Here is a 20,650-nt window from a genome sequence, read left to right as displayed (position 1 = left end):
TGATCCGCATGACAAACAAAGAGTTAGATGTCTCATGACCGCAACCTCCGAGTTTCACAAGCAAAATGTTGACAGATTGATTCAGGATGACCGTTTTATCATTCAGAGAGAAATTGAAAGCACAATTGATATTTCACAAGAACGTGTGGGTCACGTTATTGCTTTGCTTGGCTTTTGGAAGATGTGTGCACGATGGGTATCCCGGATGCTGACTCCTGAAATGAATGCACACAGACTTGAAATTTGCCAGGAACTCCTCTCACGTTACAAGAATGAAGGCGAAACCTTTCCCGATAATTAAAGACAATCTGCAGGAACATCATTATACTTCTGATGAAGATGCTGAGAGAACTGTGAGACTGTGGTTGCAGAAACAGAGTGTTGGCTTCTTCCTTGATGGCTTCAGAAAACTTGTTTGTCATTGGCAGAAATGTATACAATTGGCTGGTGATTATGTGGAAAAGTGAATATTGGTCATTAAAGATCACATTCGAAGGATTATGTCTGCATTTGATTTATTACAATGTTCCCATCCAAACCCAATTAATGGAGGTGGAGGCATTACTTTTCATTCAACCCTCGTACGTCGGTGTCTCCTGAACCATGTGATAGTAACTAACATTCTTCACCCCCCCTCCCCCTTTTCACCTAATTATTAATCAGTGCCCCCTGTGAGGAGATGCTGCACATCCAGTAATAGTCTCCCCCTCCCCCAACTCCGTCAAGGGCAGTGACATAGAAATAGGGTGTTTCACTGTGACACAGTATCATAACTGAGCTATGAAAGTAACTGAGTTGAATATCTGAAAAAATCAGTGTTTTACTGAAGAAATTTCAATGACCACTTATTTATTTACCCATCTGTAAATAATAAATATTGTATGAATGTTCTCAAAATACATATGTAAATTTTATGTGAAATCATTACAAGGAAATGAAACATACAAATATATACATAAAGTAACACACAATACATAAAATAAAGCACACAGATAAAACAGAATCATACAAATTTATATAAGCTTATGTTATTAAAAATCATAGTTAAGTTCTTTGTAGGCCTTTACTCTTATCCTTCTCAGCCAGAAAATCCTTTTATACAGAACAATGATTCAAAGTATTGTATCAAACAGCTGTCCATTAGCTATGTAAATATAATTAAAATGTTAAGGGCAAAAGACAATATTTTGTGTTTTGGGTTAATGCAAACATCATAACAAAAATGTTCTGGGTCAACATATTCACTTATCGAGATAAATATATATATATATTATATTTTAAATTCTGCTTTAAATATATGTTTGTCATGCAACTTTCTGATGTACACTCACTATCAGTTGTAAAGTTTAAGAGCAATGCTACTCTTCTGTAATAAAAAACTTTATTTTGGGCAGTAAGTGATGGAACTTGAAAATACTGGGTTATTCTAAATGATGGACCAATTTCCACAATTCGTATGTATTCAAGTACAAATCCAAAATGAACAAGCTTTATACCAATGAAAAGAGGAAATTTCAAAGGTTTTGGCAGGCAGGCAGTGATGGTTTCAGAAGTGGCCAGAAGAGTTCACGTGACAATAGGGCCGTCATTCCATTTCCCTGTTAGCTGTGAGTGAGATGGCGACTATGGAGCACAAGGTTTTCTGTGTTCTTAAGTTTGTGAAAAGTGAGTCGCAAATTGCAGTGAAGTGGGCATTTCATACCAAATTTGGTATTCAACCACCAACTCGCAAAAACATTAGGCATTGGTTTAAGCAGTTTAAACAGACTGGGAGTGTGTGCAAAGGAAAAAGCACAGGCCAACCGCGTTTATCAGTGAATGATGTCAGATGGATTCAAGAAAGTTTTGTTCCAGTAAGTCTACCAATAGAGCCAGTTGAGAACTTTGAACACCCCAGCCAACTGTATAGAGAGTTCCGAGAGAGCGTTTGCTGTACATGCCCTACCGATTACAATACGTGCATGCTTTCAACCCCAATGACAAAAAGAAGCGTCTCGCATTTTGTGGTTATGTGCTAGCAAAGATAGAGGTTGACGCATTTCCTCAGCGTGTAATTTTTAGCAATGAAGCAACGTTTCACCTTAGTGGAAAACTCAACAGACACAAAAATGGCTGCCTCTGAGCACTATGGGACTTAACTTCTGAGGTCATCAGTCCCCTCAACAGACACAATGTTCACATATGGGATTTGGAAAATCCACATTCACCATTGCAACACAAAAGAGACTCACTGAAGATCAACATGTTCTATGCCATATCCCGTATAAAGGTTTATGGACCAGGTTTCTTTGCAGAAAGAACTGTAATGGGAATCACGTATCTGGACATATTGGAACAATGGCTGCTCCCTCAAGTTATGGAAAATTTCATTTTCCAACAGTATGGAGCTCCATCCCATTAGCAATGTGATGTACAAAGCTGTTTGAATGACTCCCTTCCTCAGCACAGGATCGGTCGCAAGGGACTTGAGGACCTGGCTCTGCACTTCTGGTCACTGAGATCTCCTGATCTCATGCCCTGCAACTATTTCTTATGGGGTTACATGAATGAAGCTGTTTACATCCCGCCTCTACCAACCACTCTGAATGATCTGCAGAACCAGATCACTGCTGCCGTGAACTCAGTAACAGCAGATACGCTTTCAAGTGTGTGGGACGAGTTTGGCTACCGTATCGATGGCTGCAGTGCAGCCATCGGTGGCCACAGTGAACATTTATAACATCACATCTCTAATTTTTAAATAATTATTAAAAACTAATTAATTACAAATTGTTAAGTCTATTAAACTGATATCAAACGTTATGAAAAAACTTGGAAACTTCCTCTTTTCATTGGTATAAAGCTTGATCATTTTGGAAATACGAAGTTTTGAAAATGGGCCCATGATTTAGAATAACCCTGCATTATTCTGTATGTCACAGCAGACTGAAAACAGACAAATTATGCCATCCTGGCATCTTCTGTGATACAAAGTTTTGCAATGATTCCAAGAGCAGCAAAACAGAGTGAACCGAGTTTCTATACAAGTTTTATTGTAGTCTTACCAAAATTTTGTATCAACAAAACTCCAGTAGTTTTTTAGATGTTACTGCTACTGACCCGTGTAGCTCATGAAATAACTTATTAGTTGACATCTAAATGAGTACTCTACAATCCATGGAAGAGTGTGTAGGTTGTGGCAGACAGCAAACCATTATAATTTTACTCCTTATCTACCCACTTTATGGATGGTACGCGGGGAAAAAAAGACAAGATTTGTCTAATTTCACTGTTATGATCATTAAAGAGGTTGTTGTGGGAGGAACTAATACGTTTCTTGACTTATACTGGACTGCACACATTTTGGATTTTAACAGTAATTCTTCACGCTTCACTGTCTGAGAAACAACTCCTTCAACCCTGCTGTTGCCCAAACGGTATGAAGGAGCCCAGCACCACATGTATAGGTGAGCATTTATCTTTAGATATAGCACTACTCAGAAGATTGGCTGACTGCTGGCCCACTGTGAACCTAGTTTTGACTTTCATGTGGTGTTGTTTATAGTGATTGATCATATTATTTACAAAATTGCTATTAACTTTAGTGCCAATTCTGAGATGCATCAATCACATGCGGTGATACATTGTTCCATTACTTGCACATTTTCTCAATTGTAATTTACACATACTGGGTTCACTGATAAAAGTTAATTGGACCTCTCAATCTTAGGCAGCTAGTGTTTGTTGTTAAAGTTGAATAAATTGTAGCTGTAACTTACCTAAATACAAATCAAAAACAGCATGGAAAAGTGGAGTAATAGACTACTGGAGAGAGACACTAAGCAAAGACTGTCCCACAAGAAGTCCCGATGCTGAGGTAGCATCCTCATATAGAGGCTTGCCTCGCCTTGTCTTTCATTTAGTAACATAATTACCTTTTTTATGCACTCTTTACCTGGTTGCCTCGTAAATCTGTATCTAGCTCTGCTGATGACAAAAACAATGAAATATATGTAGCTACATTTCTCAGGGGCCATTCCACGCTAAGTGGTCTAATTTCAAAAAAGTTCCTGCATGGCCATTACGGAGACTGATGAAATTTTGTATGAACAATTGCACATGTTCCCAATGAATACTGGTGCAGTTTCACAATCATTAATGCAATACTTCCAGAGGTACAGTCATTTGTTTGACCCCTTAGTGCAGCTATCAACAATCTACCTGTAAGCTTTTGGCAAATTTGAGACATAATACCTCCAACAATATCTTCTTGAGAGAAACAAAACTATATCATTTTGTACAACTTTTGCACACTCTTAAGAAAAGTAATAAATTATTTCCTGTGTGACTTGCATGTGGGTAACTGGAAGCAAATTTGGCTGAAAAAAGTAGATGCTTAAAAAAAAAGTGAAGATTAGCTTTTTATACCTCTGTAAGTAATTGTGGAACATATCTGAAACATTGTATGTCATAACTGGCAATACAAGGTCTTAAAATATAAAATTTCATTCTCATACTGCTTTACAATAGTTGTCAAATTGATTGATTACAAAGATGATAATTTTTCTAAAAACACAAAAAAGGGTATTATTGACCCACTTTTACAGAAAAGTCTTCCACAAACACTTTAAAACCATTTTCATTAGAAATGGCACCACTCTAAACCACCTAAAAGCTATACCTGGTTTCGCAATGTGAGCACTTAAGTCCCTAAAACAGGCGGAGGTGCACTGAAATGGGCTCACAATCTGCTGGTGCTCAAATTAAATCTGATAGCTTTTATTATGGCCTCAGCAGCCAGAGACTGTGGCGTGTGTGTGTGTGTGTGTGTGTGTGTTTTGTCTAATTCGGATGAAGGCCATCCTGAATTTTCCACTGTTTAACATAGTAAATGGAATGATGACCAGTAGAATTGGTAATGGGGAAAGAAAGAAAAGCAAAAGTAGTTGGGTTGGTTACATAAAAGTGCAGAAGTTACATGATAAACTAATTTTTATTACTTATAAAATGCAGTCTATATTCTGTAAGGGTATAAAATACACAGAGGACTACTACTGAATGATGTACAGCTCTAATTATGTTCAAAGTTTGATGTATTTTTGTTTTGGTTTAATTTTTTTTATTTTACGTTTTTGTTGAGGAAATTGCATTCTCTAGCACTATAAGATAAATCTGTATTGTTCCCTTTATTTTTTACTTTGACATCCCTCTGTTTCATGTTATAAATCAACAATTTTCAAATAAAACCTGACTTAAACAATGACATTTTCAGTTTTGCTATAAATACTGTTTATTCTTAAGTAACAGACAGGAGAGTAACCACATAGAATAAAAATGTTCCATAGATTCCCCCTGCCCTTTATATACCATCACTCAGTTTCTTGACAGTTTCTCACCTCCAGTTTGTAGGGAAACCTACTAAGACACTGATCACATATATAAAAAAGTGATCACTATGAGGTAATGCCCAATAGGTATGCAACACATCAAAAACACAGGTAATGGGGGTACAACGCCAACTCATCAAAACTACCAGGAAAACTACTGTAGTCTACACTTCCTTATGTTAGTCTACAGCACAGCAGCTCTAATTACAACTGTAGTCCTTAGGCAAGGACCTCGTATGGACAGGCATACAGGTGGAGGGGACGTAACTTGCCTGGATGCCTGTAGGAGGTCAATTTGCCAGAACATCTAATGACTGTGACATGTCTGATCATGGAAATATCGTGCCCGCTGGACACTACAGACCAGCAATACATCTGTGGACTGTTCAGTCAATGAACCCCATGTCTGAGTTAAAAGTCTGTCAATCAGTCACTGTAATAGCTGCAAAGCACACAAGACTGGCCAAGAGTAACTGTCATACCAGCTCACTGCCACTACTGTAATTTGGGAAAACCACCTAGTCAACCAGTGAAGAGTTGTATCTTTTTTTGTTCCAATATGGCATTGCCACATTGAAAGGCCATTGCATGTTAGAGAGCAAAAACCTATATTTTTAATAAGCATAAAAATGGTAAATAGCATTGTTAACTAGATATACAATCAGATCTCAGCAAATGAATGTTTTATTTATTTTTCAAGTCCAGGACATAAAATGAATGTTGAAATGTACCACATTTTACAGACTACAAGACACACCTTAATTTTTAAGCAAAATTTTAAAAAATAACATTTTTATCATTTTCATTATTAGATTGCAAAGCCAGACAAAAAAAATTCTCAGTTTGTAAAACCGAACTGACCTTTAGAATCCCTGAAAATCATCATCTGAACTTCTTCTTCTTCTTCTTCTTCTTCTTCTTCTTCCTCTTCTTCCTCCCTTTTCGTCGTCATCATTGTTCTCTTCATATATAAGATGGTCTTCACCGCCATCGACAGTGTTACTTACGCCGCACTTCTTGAATGATTTAACAATAATGTCTTCTGTCACTCTAGACTACGACTCCTTTATCCACCGACACACTCGTTTTTTAAAACTCCCTTTGGTATGAATTCATGCTGCGTTCCATCCATAATTCATTTGTGCCGTTCCTCTCTCATACACACTTTAAGTGGTTTATTTATCAAGACATGAATAGGTTGCAATTATGAAGTAAGTCCAAACCAGAATAACAACAAGCTCTGTATTTTCCTGTCTCAATTTCTCTTTCACAAAATTTTTCAAATGACTATTAAACTTATGTAGCACAAGATGAGACTACTTCTTCAATAAAGCAGCTTACCTTCTCTCCCACATTGTTTACCCATAATTTCACACCAGCCTCATCCACCCAGCCTCATACATTACCACCACCGCCTGGTGGTATTCGGAAGGTTTTGGCATTGTTTTGCACTTGAAAATAATCACTGGATTAATTGTACTACAATCAGCACCACATGAAAAACAACAGTGTAGTGCATCCTATAGTTTTAGCACCTTTAATAGCAACAGTTCTGTTACTCGGCACATAAAACGTCACAGGAATTTCATTCATATTCACCATACGGCTTAGTTCCACACCGGTTTTCTTTTAATGTTGATAATAAAGCAATGGAAAGATAATGTTTTCTCTTCGTACTCTTGTGGCATTTTCTGAGATAATGTGATTTTGGTTTGCATGCTAAGTCCATGACGCTTCATACACCTGTAGCACAAACCAACTCCACCCCTGAAGTCTGTTAAGTTCCACTGCAGCGCTAACTTACAAGCATGAATTTGAATCATATTTGTATTAATTCCAATGGCATTTTGATGGTGTCCTCGAATCACTACTGTACCAGTCATGAATGGTTTTTTTCTGTTGGTGGAGGGCCGAAATGCCACACAGCTGCTCTGTTTCAATGTTCTTCCGAATATGATATTACTTTCAATTTCCAGCCCACATAATATGAATACCTTTTATTTTTTCCATTATGAAATTAGCTACTAACAAAAATATTGTACTGTTACAATAAAAATCACTTTCAGTTCAAGTTCACTGACACCAAAGACTGCAATGATGCATTATAGGCTAGTAAGTATTCTGGGTTTGTGATGGCAGGTCAGAAGGAGACAGTGTTAACAAGCTTGTGAATCCCCGTAACTCATGTTCATTGCATTGGTGCACTGCTGCTGCCAGTTGATCCCAATGTTGCAACATAGAGAAAGGTTTCCTATGGTGTCGAATATAAGACCATTTTTAAGACTGCTGGGAATTTTAAATAAAACATTGGACATTTTTACATTAATTCTGAGTATATGACATACCTGAATTTTGGAAACAATTTTTCTAAGAAAAAAGTGTGTTACATAGTCCATAAAGTACAGTACTGTGCATTTGTAACACTAAATATAATAATTGAATAATGATGCACAACAATTAGCTGAAATAAATTTTGCAAAACAGAATGTTGAGTCTAAAAAATAAAACTGGCCTAATAATTTTCACCACTGTTGTAGTTGTTTAACAGTCCTGTTGCCATGAAAAGAGAATGAGCTCTTTGTATATATTTTTAGTTTAGTGTTAGTGCACATGAATCACTGAATTCTTGCCAGCAACTGTGGCTAGTCTCGTGCTAGTCACTGAAGTCTTACATACGCGCCACTGGCAGAGAGTATTTTGATCTTGCCTGATTAACGTTTTGTGATTTTGACTTTTTCCCTAGATCGTGGTGTATGCTAACTCAACTCTGTTACACTCCAAACTTGTGTTAGTTATTAATTCATCTTGTGATCACCACCACAACCATATGGTTTGGTCTGCCTGCCTCCTCATTACCACGGGGTTGAGTAACCATACACTGTGTTTCTACCTAGCAGAGCAGGGCAGAAAAAAAGGTCTTGTTCTTCCTAGCTAGCTTATTTTTGATTTTTATTGTTAGTGCTTAAAATCCTGTTGGCAGTACTGTGAATACAAATCCATTGGTTATATTCAACAAGTGCATACAAATGCACCTTATCTTGTGTACATGCAGCCCATCTGTACTAGGATATGGACTTTCAGGAATCACAAGTTGATTGGACAATCCTACTCCTAATGAGATCAACGGTTCTGCTGTTTTGCAGAATATCAATATTAATTTTGCGATTGGTGTAGATGTATTAAAGAAATAGATAAAATAGAATAGAATAGAAATAGATAAAATTAATGTAATCTAATGATAATGCAAAAGAAAGCTAGAATAATTATGTATTAAAATAAGCACTATTTTCACTGCATGCAACCTAAGTTTCTATGGACATGCCAAATTATTAACATTACTAATGTCTGAAGATTTTTTGTAAATTATCTATACTGCTAACCTGTCTAAGGTCACCTTTTGAGCAGAATTCCATACACAACAATGGCAGCTCAGAGCGAAGAATAGAAAGTTCCCATGGAACTTGAATTGCCTTGACAACATTGGGATGTGAAAGTCGCTGCATTATTTCCACTTCTTTTGTCCATCTTTCTTTATGTTTTGGTGTCATGATACTGTCAGTACCTGAACGACATTTCTTCAAGGCTGTTAACACACACAATGTCTTAATCTGTGATGACAAGGTATCAATAGCATTGGTCTTCACAAAAATTTGACAGTGATATCTGACATGATTTCTGTTGCCGTACCTATTGTTTCACCCGTCTGTTTATTCTTCCATAATGTTACAACACCAAACCCACCGCTTCCCAACACTCGCTGCTTCAACCAGTCCCCAAGCTCCGAAGGATCTTCTGTTTCCATTATGCCTGTAACACAAAAGTATGAAGTGGATTATATTTATTGGTAACATACAAATGTGTGCAGCATAAATCATTATACTGAAAGCAAGGAAGATTAGTGTGTAATGTCCCATCAACAAGATCATTAGAGATGGAGCACAAGCTAGATTTGTGAAGGATGGGAAAGGAAATCAGTCACGCAATTTCAAAGGAGTCATCCAGGCATTTACCTCTAAGCGATTTAAGGAAACCATGGGAAACCTAAACCTGGATGGTCGGACAGAGATTTGAACTGTTGTCCTCCCAAATGCAAGCCAAATGTCATATCCACTGCACCATCTCACACAGTCATCATCTCACAGGTTGTGTCATCAAACAAATGTAAATTTACTACACATGAAGACCATAAATATGATAAAGAGGAAAAGACCATAAATATGGTATTTTCATACAGTTTTTAATCTGTAAAATGGTCAGATATGATGTATGTGATACTTTTTCTATACTAAATAAATGTCTAGTCCGAGTAAATTTGTTGAATACTTTATCCACCAGTTAACTGGTGTCCGTATGTTGTGCTCGTAAAATTCTGAATGGACAGAGGACAATCAGTTTCTTGCAGCAGGACAGCAAAACTGAAAAATTTTGTTATATAGTATGTCTTTCACAAGACCAAAGAGGTGGAAGTCTGGAGAAGCCAAATTCAAATAATGTGATGGATGTAGTAGGGCAGTCTTACCAAAAATTTTTATCTCATGATATAGAAAGTGCTATACTGCTCTGTTTTTATATGCTCCAGGAATCTAAAAACAATCTCTTCATGCTTATAACATACCACAACGCAAATTCACATTCTAATCATATCTGAAACTTTTTTTGCTGTGGGGAACTTGCATTGTGTCACGGAATGGACAATCTTCTGGACTACAACTGATAGTGACAACACTGTATTTCGTTCACAAAGACAATGCTACCCATAAAACTAATACCTGTAGCCTCACAGTTGTCCAGGTCACAACACATTTCTGCTTGGAAATTTTTCTTACTCCTGGTAGCATTTGCAGGAACCAGATGCACCCTGTTAATTTTGTTGGTTATTTGTATGTTCCATGGATAATAACTGTGATCTTTCACTATGATATGACGCAAGTCAAGCACGGCAGCAACCCAGTATGACCAAGATTTTTACCAAGCAATTGCTGCAGCATTAAACTGCTTCATGGTCTACCCACCCTTACTGATGAGTTAAGATGTTCCTTGTGACAAACTAAAAATGAGGAGGGTTTCGAGTTTTCACATCTGCAGAACTTCATACAGCTTTAGTTAATACATATGTTGCCAATGAATGGCATTTATTCTGCAGTGAGGCAAATTATGATACACATTTTATTTGTATCTCTGAGTGAGGTACTGCAAGACACAATATTCTGCTACTGGTATCTGCCTGACAGCAACAAAACTAGAGAGAAAGTTGTGTGTGTCACTAATACACGTTATAATGACAATATTATGAAAAGAATACACTGCTGTTCACCATAAAGAGGACATGTCCAGTTGCAGACAGGTACAAAGAAAAGACTGCTATACATTAAACCTTTTGCCAGAAAGGCCTTCTTACAAAACAGAAAACAGACATATGTTCACACAAAAACAGATCATAATCCCATGACCACTGTCTCTGGCCACTGCAGTCATATGGTGAACTGCGACTGTGCATAATGGGAAGAGCAATCTAGTGTGGGCTGTTGGGTAAGGAGGCAGCATGGGGCACGGAAGGGGTTGGATGGCAGGGTAGGAATGGGGGAAGATGCAGTGCTGCTTGTGGGAATGTGCAGGGACATGGTGGGAACAGGATCAGGTTGCTGGATGCAGTCAGGAGGTATGAAGAGCAGGCAGGGGGGAGGGAGTAGAGGAGGGGAAAAAGACTAGTGGGTATGTTGGCAGAATAGAATACTGTGTAAAGCTGGACTGGCAGCAGGAAAGGGGATAGGCAGGTGGATTTGAAACAAAATTTGAAAATACAGATCTACTGTAAACTTTACTACAGAAGTCTCTTACCTTCTCAGTGCAATGGAAAATGTTTCAGAAAGGCCCACATTATGTATTTCCATCAGACTTGCTTCAGTTTCACTACAATTCATAAATGCAGGTCTGAGACAACAGACATGAAATATTTCAAAAGTAGTTCACTGGCTGTGAATTTCTTGACATCAGCTGTTTTAGATACAGATCTGCTATCCGATAATGACTTATGGAAATTTGTATCAGACCAGGACATAAAACCAGATTACCCACTCATCATGAGTAGTCGCCTCAACCCCTTCTGCTGGACTGACAAAAACTTCCATGTCACACCGTCTTTATCTTTATATCATAGTTCACTAAATTTGTCACCTAATACTTGCAATGTTACTACAGTGCCGTTACTTAAAAAAAAAAAAAAAAAAAAAAAACAGCATGCATTATTTCCAGTAGTTTACTCCTGTCTTTGTCTGTCTGTATTAACATATCAACTTAAATTCTGATACAGTAAAAATGGTTCAAATGGCTCTGAGCACTATGGGACTTAATATCTGAAGTCATCAGTCCCCTAGAACTTATAACTACTTAAACCTAACTAACCTAAAGACACCACCCACATCCATGCCTGAGGCAGGATTCGAACCTGCGATAGCGGCCACGCGTTTCCAGACTGAAGCGCCTAGATCTGATATAGTAATGAGAGCCTTTTATTTGCTACAGTTTTATCAGGATTTTTGTTTTTGTCTGTACAGACTGAGATATGAATAACATGACAGCACAGTATGTGTTCTTTCTATTCAGTGATTGAACTGAAATTCTTGGAACAGGAATCTGAATACTTTTAAGAGTGGCACCTCCTTTTGAACTGTTGACACCGGAGTCTGTTACTAGATAGACAGCCACTTGATTTTCTCTCCCAGACAGCCAGTGTTTCTGCTATAGTCTTCAGTCCAGAGATGCAGGTCTCCACGCTACTCCATCCTGTGCCAGCCTCTTTATCTCCGAATAACTACTGCAAGCTATATCCCTCTGAATCTGGTTACTGCATTCATCTCTTGGTCTCCCTCTAGGACTTTTACCTCCAACACTCCCCTCCAATAGTAAATTGGTGCTCCCTTGATGTATCAAAATGTGTTCTATCAATAGATACTTCCCTTTAGTCAAGTTGAGTCACAAATTTCTTCCCTTTCCAATTCTATTTAGTACCTCCTCATTAGTTATGTGACACACCCATCTAATCTTCAGCATTATTCTGTAGCACCACATTTCGAAAGTTTCTATTCTCTTCTTGCCTAAGCTATTTATCATAAATGTTTCACTTCACACATGGCTACTCTCTAGACAAATACTTTCAGTTAAGACTTCCTAACATTTAAGTATGTACTCAATGTTAACAAATTTCTCTTCTTCAGAAATACATTTCTTGCCATTGCCAGTCTTCATTTTATATCCTCTCTACTTTGGCCATAGTCAGTTATTTTGCTGCCCAAATAACAAAACTCATCTACTACTTTAAGTATCTCATTTCCTAATTCAATTCTCTTAGCATCACCTGATTTAATTTGACTACATTCCATTATACTTGTTTTGCTTTTGCTCATCTTATACCGTCCTTTAAAGACACCGTCCATTCCGTTTAACTGCTCTTCCAAGTCCTTTGCTGTCTGTGACAGAATTACAATGTCATCAGCAAACCTCACAGTTTTTGTTTCTTCTCCCTGAATTTTAATGCCTACTCCAAAATTTTTGTTGGTACCTTTTATTGCTTGCTCAATGTATATAACAACAAAAACAATCAATTTTTGATAAAATAATTTCATTGGATAGATAAAAAATCTAATGAGGCTACAATCCTGCCTCTCTTGCTTCTCAACCACTGCTTCCCTTTCGTGCCCTCTCATCTCTTATAATTCTTGTCTGGTTATTGTACAAGTTGTAAATGGCCTTTCACTCCCAGTGTTTAACCACTGCTAGCTTCAGAAACTCAAAGACAATATTCCAGTCAACACTGTCAAAAACTTTCTACAAGTCTACAAATGCTATAAACATTGGTTTGCCTTTTCTTAACCTATCTTCTAAGAGAAGTCATACAGTCAGTACTGCCTTGTATGTTCCTAATTTTCTCTTGGATCCAAATTGACCTCCTCCAATGTCAGTTTCTACCAGTTTTCCCATTCTTCTGTACTGAATCATCCATTACTTATGTAACTAAGTGTTTGCTAATATTCATACCTGTAGAACCTGCAGTCTTTGGAATTGTAATTATTACATTCTTCTTGATGTCTGAGGAGATTTCGGCTGTCTCATACATCTTGCACACCAGACAGAATAGTTTTGACATGGCTAGCTTTCCCAAGGTTATTAGTATTTCTGGCAGAATGTCATCTACTCTAGTGGCCTTGTTTTAACTGAGGTCCTTCAGTTCTTTGTCAAATTCTCTTTGCAGTATCACACATCCAATCTCATCTCCATCTAAGTCTCTTCCCTTTCTATAATACTGTCTTCAAGTTCATCTCCTTTGTATAGACCCTCTCTATATACACCTTCCACCTGCCAGCTTTACCTTCTTTGCTTAGTACTGGTTTTCCATATGAGCTCTTTATATTCATATAGCTGCTTCTCTTTTCTCTAAAGTTGCTTTAATTTTCCTGTAGACAGTACATATCCGTCCACTAGTAAAATACACAATGCTTCTATAGCCTTACATTTGTCCTCCAGCCACTCCTGCTTAGCCATTTTGCACTTCCTGTCAATCTCACTTTTTACATGTTTGTATTCCCTTTTGCTTGATTCATTTGCTACATTTTCATAGTTTCTCCTTTCGTCAATTACATTCAATATCTGCTGTGATAGCCAAGGATTTCTACTAGGCCACATCTTTTTACCTATTTGATTCTTTGCTGCCTTCACTATTTCATCTCTCATAGCTACCCATTCCTTTGCCCTGTTCTAGTCAATCATTCCCTAATGCTCCCTCTGAAACTCTCAACAACCCATCATTCTTTCAACATATCCAGGCCCCATCTTCTTAATTTTCTACTTTCTTTTTCAAATTCTTCAGTTTTAATCAAGAGTTTGTAAACAATAAATTGTAGGCAGATTCCGCATCGGTCGCTGGAAATGTCTTACAGTTTAAAATCTGGTTCCAAAATCTCAGTCTTACAATTATGCAGGGTGATTCAAAAAAACATTTACAAACTGATATGGCACATCAGGTATACAAGAAGCATCAGCAATCACACAAGAACCAGGGCTCGCAAACGCAATAAGAGTGTGCCATAGTCACATGACCGAGGCTTCACAGTGAGCATCCTCTCCACCAATTAAGCTGTGTTCTCAATCAAGGGTGTGATGAACGTTCACAACCTGTATATATGGGCGGATGTGAACCCACAAGCTAGACATATACATGCCTCACAATGCAAATTTACCCTTAAAGTACAGACTGGCATCGTCAGAGACTGTTCCATTGGGCCTTATTTGATGGTTGCACATATCTTATTTCCCGCAAAAGTTTCTGCCAGAAATGCTGAATTATGTTCCCACATGTATCTCATATTTCTCTGAGAGGTTCTGCTGGACACGCTGAATAATGTTGCCATGTCTGTTCATTGCCGTATTCAATTTCAGAATGAAAGAGCCCCACTACTGAGTTACCTATTGATCGTAAGCCCTAAGAAATTTGTTGCGTCCATGAATGGGAGAGCATTTTGGCCCAGTCGTAAGGACGGAGGAAGAAATGCCTTGTACTGCCAGAAGTTGACGCAAACTGATTTTGTAGCAGAAACCATTTGTGAGACTCCAAGAATAGAACAGTCCAGACAATGTTGATGACAGCGTTGCAGGAGACACGTCCACTGGGAGCTGCAATAAATAACAAAGTCGTCAACAAAAAGAAAGTCGGAAACGCCAGCTGGAAGCCAGTCCATAATTGGGTTGATGACTATGACGAAGAGGGCAACACTCAGTACGGAGCCCTCATGCACCCTGTTCTGCTGTAAAAAAGTGTGGGATGAGGAGGAACCCACACATACCCAGGAAACTTGGTCTGTTAAAAATTCCCGGATGAAAGTGGGAAGACAACCGCGAACGCCTCATGTGTGCATAGAATGCCTGTCCGCCAACAGGTATCATAGGCTTTCTCAAAAATCAAAGAACACATCCACTGTTTGACGCTTCTGCAGAAAATTATTCATGATGTACATCGACAGGGTGAAGAGATGATCAACCACTGAGCGGCGCTTTCGAAATTCACACTGAGCATTGGTGAGAAGTTGGTGTGACTCCAGCCACCACACTAATCGACTATTGATCATGCGTTCCATCACCTTACAAATGCTTATGGTAAGGGAAATTGGACGATAGCTGGAAGGAAGAGATTTATCTTTACCAGGCTTAGGTAGGGGAACAATAGTAGCATGGGAAACACACCGTCAGTCCAAATGAGGTTGTAGGTATCGAGGAGAAAGTGTTTTCCTGTAAGAAGAAAATTCTGCAGCGTGAGGACATAAATTGTATTGGGCCCAGGAGCAGAAGACGTGGATGAGGAGAGAGCACGCTCGAACTCCCTCATAGTAAAAGGAGTATTGCAGCATTCTCGATTGAAAGAGAGAAAAGAGATTGCACGAGCCTCCTCCGCCTATTTCCAAGGAAGGAAGGTAGGATGGTAGTGGGTGGAGCTTGAAACCTCCGCAAAGTACCGGCCCAAAGCGTTAGAAACATCTACAGGGTTGATTATGACGTTTCCCGCCACAGTCAGACCAGTGATCGGGGAGTAGGCAGTAGTCCCGGAAAGCCAGTGCAGGCCACTCCAAACAGGAAATGACGGAGTAAAACTGTAGAACGAGCTGATGAAGGAAACCCAGCATGCTTTCTTGCTTTCCTTGATAGTGCGATGGCACTGCACACGTAGGTGCTTGTAGCAGATGCAGTTCGTTAATGTCGAATGATGGTGAAAGACACGAAGCACACGTCATCGAGCTCTAATCGTATCGCCGCACTCCACAGTCCACCAAGGGACCGGGACCCGACGGGGAGAAGTTTTAGTATGAGCGATAGGGGATTCAGCAGCCGAGAGAATAACGTCCACGAGGTTCTCGACCTGATCACAGCTGGGAAACGGCCGGTCGTCAAAGACTGCCAAGGAAAAATAGAGACTCCAGTCAGCAAGAGAGAATTTCCAATGAACGGGCCGCTGTGGCGGGGTAGGACTGTACAGGCGAGTCACACAAGGGAAGTGGTCACTCGAGTAAGTATCTGAAGGAGCACACCACTCGAGACGTCAAGTGAGCTGGGCAGAGCAGATCGAGAGATCTAAGTGGCAATAAGTGTGCGTGGAATCAGAGAGAAATGTGACTTCGCTGGTGTTAAGGCACACAAGATTAAGATGAGTAAGAAGATCCGCCATAAGAGAACCTTTCAGGCAGGCAACAGGGAAGCCCCAAAGAGGATGATGGGCATTGGTGTCACTGAGGAGCAGAAAGGATGAAGGAAGCTGAGCAACAAGCTGCGTCAGGTCCGCCCTGGTGACAGCAGAATACGAAGGGATATTAATGGTGCAGAGGAAAAAGGTAAATTCGGAAAGGAAGACACAGGCAGCAACTGCTTGCAGGTGTGTGTGAAAGGGGATAGGACGATGACAAACATCATCTCATAGAAGCAGCATGACCCCACCATGAGCAGGAATCCCCACCGTAAGGGGAAGGTCCATCCGTGGCGAAGTAAAATGGGAAAGAGCAAAATGGTCTTGAGGAAGTAGCTTGGTTTCTTGGAGACAAGACTACGAGCGGACATTGTGACCGCAGGAGCAGCTGGAGGTCCGCCCTGTTAAGACTGAAGGCCACAGATATTCCATTGTAAAAGGACCATAAAAGTTAGGAACACTGGAGAATGAATAAGAAATACTCACCTCGATGGCCGCTTAGGGTGAGCCAACGAGGGGAGGACAGCCACTGGAATCCACAGGTGGAGGATCTTCGTCCATCAACTCAGCGGTATCAACAGAGCTTCCCCAGTGTCGGTCAATGAAAAGGACCGACAAATCAAAGAGGCCCGACGAGTCAGAGAGGGGAATGACTGTTTACCTTTGGATGATGGTTTTGACTTTTGGCGATTTGCAGAAGAGCCAGACAGCTGCGAACTCAAGGTATGTAAGAAATCTTCCCGGGAAAATCCTTTTTGAATTGACAGTTCGCTGGCTTCGCCGGTGAGGGCGAAGAGCAGGTAGCAGAATCTACAGCCCAGGATGCGGGAGAAGGAGTGTCAGCTTTAAGGCGAGGTGACTTTGCCACCATTGAACTGAACTGTAAGTCACAAGTTTGCGTAGCCATGTTTTTTGTGGGACGGGGAGAGGCCAACACGGTGCTGTAGCTTCCAGGTGAAGGCACATTTGGTTCACGGCTTTCCAACAGTTTCCAGGCAACAGGAATAGGTACCTTTACCTTCAACCTTATCTCCTGAACAGCTCACTCTTCTTCAGAGTCGGGACACAAATGACAAGAAGCAGCATGTTCTCCATTACAATTGACGCAGCAGGGGGAAGGAGGTGGACAAGCACCCTCGTGTGCATCCCTGCTACAAGTGACACATTTGGCTGGTTTTTACATGACGTTCTGGTATGACTGAACTGGTGGCATTTATAACATCTAAATGGATTGGGAATGTAAGGGCGCACAGAGATGACTTCAAAGCCTGCCTTTATCTTGGTAGGAAGCGTTAACCGATCGAAAGTCAAGAACAACGAGCGATTCGGCACCAGATCAGCAGCTTCCTTCTTCATAACCCTATGAATAGCAGTAACGTCCTGATCCGATTGATAGTTAAGTTATTTCGTCCTCTGTCAAGCCATCCAAAAGCCTGGCGTAGATAACACCGTGGGACGAGTTAAGTGTCCTGTAAGCCTCCACTTTTATAGCATATTCATGGAGGATTTGGACCTTGAGTAGTTTCTGGGCCTGGAGAGCACTATCAATTTCCAAAAGCAGAGTTCCACTGCGGAGACGAGAGCATGACTTCACAGGACCGGTGATGCCATCCACACCTTTCTGTATAACAAAGGGGTTAACAGTAGCAAAAGTCTGGTTTTCGTCTAAACGTTAGACTACTAGATATTGAGGCAGGAGCCTCATTCCACTTTCTTTCATGTGAAACACTTGGAGAAAGAGAAGGAAAATCAGTCATTGGGAAGACGTCACACCTCCCGAACGACAGACGGAGGGACCAATCGGCAGAGGAGGGAGGTAACAACTCATGCAATCACCCCTGCCCGGGCCTGGCCTGCACCAGAGGGTATGTGTGGGCCCTACATGCCAACCCGGGACTGGGAATTACCCATTACCCAGTCACTTGCTATTCATCAAACACATGGGTGGTCATCAGGCACACACAGGGAGGAGAAGAAAAGATAAGAAGGAAAGGAAGAAAGAAAGAATGGCCTCAAATGCTGCACTGGAGGAAAAACAGAGCAGAACAAGGAAAGAAAGGAACATGGAAAGTACGGGACAGGGAAAAAACTGAACAGGGAAAGAGCTAAATAGGGAAAGAGCGAAACGAGGAAAGAGCAGTACAGGGAAAGGGCAGTACAAGAAAAGAGCAGTGCAAGAAAAAGGCGGTACAGGGAAAGAGCAGTACAAGAGACAATATTCCTACAAGCAAACCAACGCAAATGAGCTGCAAGAGCCCATGGAGGCATGAGACATCTCCCCAAGAGAGGGGAAAAAGGACAGGAGAAGAGGAGACAAGCAACATAGAAAGAGAAGTGGTGCTGTGAGGGCTGGGGCCCCCTGGTCGTCAAGCACATGCTCACCAAAGATGGCTGAAAGCTTTAATTGTGAAATTGTGAGAGTCTTTTTGTTGTGCCTATCTGCGACTCAGCACCTCCGCTATACACGGTGTCTCACCTAACACTGCCACCTCAAATATCTCTGGAACAACAATAGATATTCAGAAACGGTTTTCACCAGCATGAACGTATAGCAGGGGCTTAAGAAACCAAATACTGTGCGAAATTTTAAAACCTAAACAAATACTATTTTCAACACAAACTTGTGTATTTTTAAATGGACACCCGCTATTGTTTCGTATGTAATCAAGAGCATGAAAAATCACAAAAATCATGGCATTGGTTGCATCGCAATACATCAGTTACATCCCTAGAAATGCCAAAGCGAAGTTGACGCTTGAAATAAATGAAGCGCACGTCCTGAGACTTGAGCATGCACCTCATGCTGCCTGTGTAAGGGACTCACACAATGGGAAGGTATGCACAATCCACAAAAATAAACAAGTAACCGTCCAACGCAAAGTTACGTTTTTCAAACTGTAAATGTATGTTTATTCTAACAAAATTACAACTAGAACTACAATTAGAGATAACACACTTGAATACACTTTGCTAAACACATTTACTAGTGCTCTGTCACCCACAGAAACTGCATTACATCCAGCATAGAAAATACACCCACATCCAGACCAGTGAAACTGTATCACGTCAACATATGTTTGAAGTGCCCTCTGTTTGCATCAATACATGTTTGCATATGGGTAATGCACATGTGTTGCACAGATTGTAGAATTTCTACAGATATTGCCGCACATGCCGCAGTAATACGATGTTGCATATCCTTTACCGTCATTGGGGGTTCTTGATACACACGGTGTCTCACTGCACCCCAGAGAAAGAAGTCTAATGGTGTCAAGTCGGGGAACCGTGCTGGTCATTGCACAGTACCTCCCTGCCCCATCCATCCATTTGGAAATATCGCATCTAGAACATCTCTGGCAACTTTTGCATTGTTTGCGGGACATCCATCATGTTGTAACCACACTGATAGACAAGTTTCCAATCCTAGATCCTCTGTGAGGAGTGCTAGTGTGTGTTGAAGAAATGATGCATATCACTTTTCATTCAATGTTCCACGGTAAAAATAGGGACCTACAATACATTTAGCAATCATACCGCATGGAACATTGACACTCCATTGTCATTGATGAGCAACTTTGTGAATCCAGTGGGGATTTTGCACGGACCGGTAGTGCATGTTCCGTATATTCACAGTACCATGATTTCTAACTGAAGCCTCATCCGTAAACAACGTATTTCTTAGGAATACTGGATTACCTTGCAACTGCTGAAGCGCAAAATGACAGCATGCAATGCGGGTTTCAAAGTCATTCCCAAACAGTTCTTGGTGCAATGAGATATGGAAAAGATGAAACCAATGCCGATGCAAGATTCTGCTCACACTACTGTGGCTTATTTCTACACCTTGTGCAATTTCTCTTACACCCACCTTAGGATTGGGCACTACAGCAACCAGAACAACAATTCCGTTTCCATTGCCAGTTGCTGGCGTTGTGCGTTGATGTTTTGTAGAAGCACAGCATCCTGTTTCTGTGAGTATCTTGCAGATGTTGCCAATGGTTCGACGTGATGGACACCGCCGATCTGGGTAGCATTCAGCACACAGTGTCACAGCTGCAGT

General features: G+C 40.3%; 1 protein-coding gene across 5 annotated transcripts in view; it reads right to left on the bottom strand.

Annotated features, from left to right (window-relative positions):
* LOC124544656 (inhibitor of nuclear factor kappa-B kinase subunit alpha) overlaps positions 1–20,650 on the bottom strand; it is a 177,210-nt gene that overhangs the window by 151,558 nt on the left and 5,002 nt on the right. For all 5 annotated transcript variants that reach the window (XM_047123274.1, XM_047123270.1, XM_047123273.1 and 2 more), the window contains 2 exons: positions 9,054–9,173; positions 8,747–8,949 (listed from right to left, as the gene is read on the bottom strand). In XM_047123274.1, the coding sequence (XP_046979230.1) occupies positions 8,747–8,949; positions 9,054–9,168 (318 nt within the window). In that variant the 5' untranslated portion in view covers positions 9,169–9,173. The remainder of the gene's footprint in view (positions 1–8,746; positions 8,950–9,053; positions 9,174–20,650) is intronic.

The sequence above is a fragment of the Schistocerca americana genome, chromosome 8, assembly GCF_021461395.2.
Source record: "Schistocerca americana isolate TAMUIC-IGC-003095 chromosome 8, iqSchAmer2.1, whole genome shotgun sequence".
In the NCBI taxonomy this organism is placed as follows: Eukaryota; Metazoa; Arthropoda; class Insecta; order Orthoptera; family Acrididae; genus Schistocerca; species Schistocerca americana.
The sequence above is the reverse complement of the archived record's forward strand: the minus strand, read 5'-3'. Positions and strand labels throughout refer to the sequence as shown.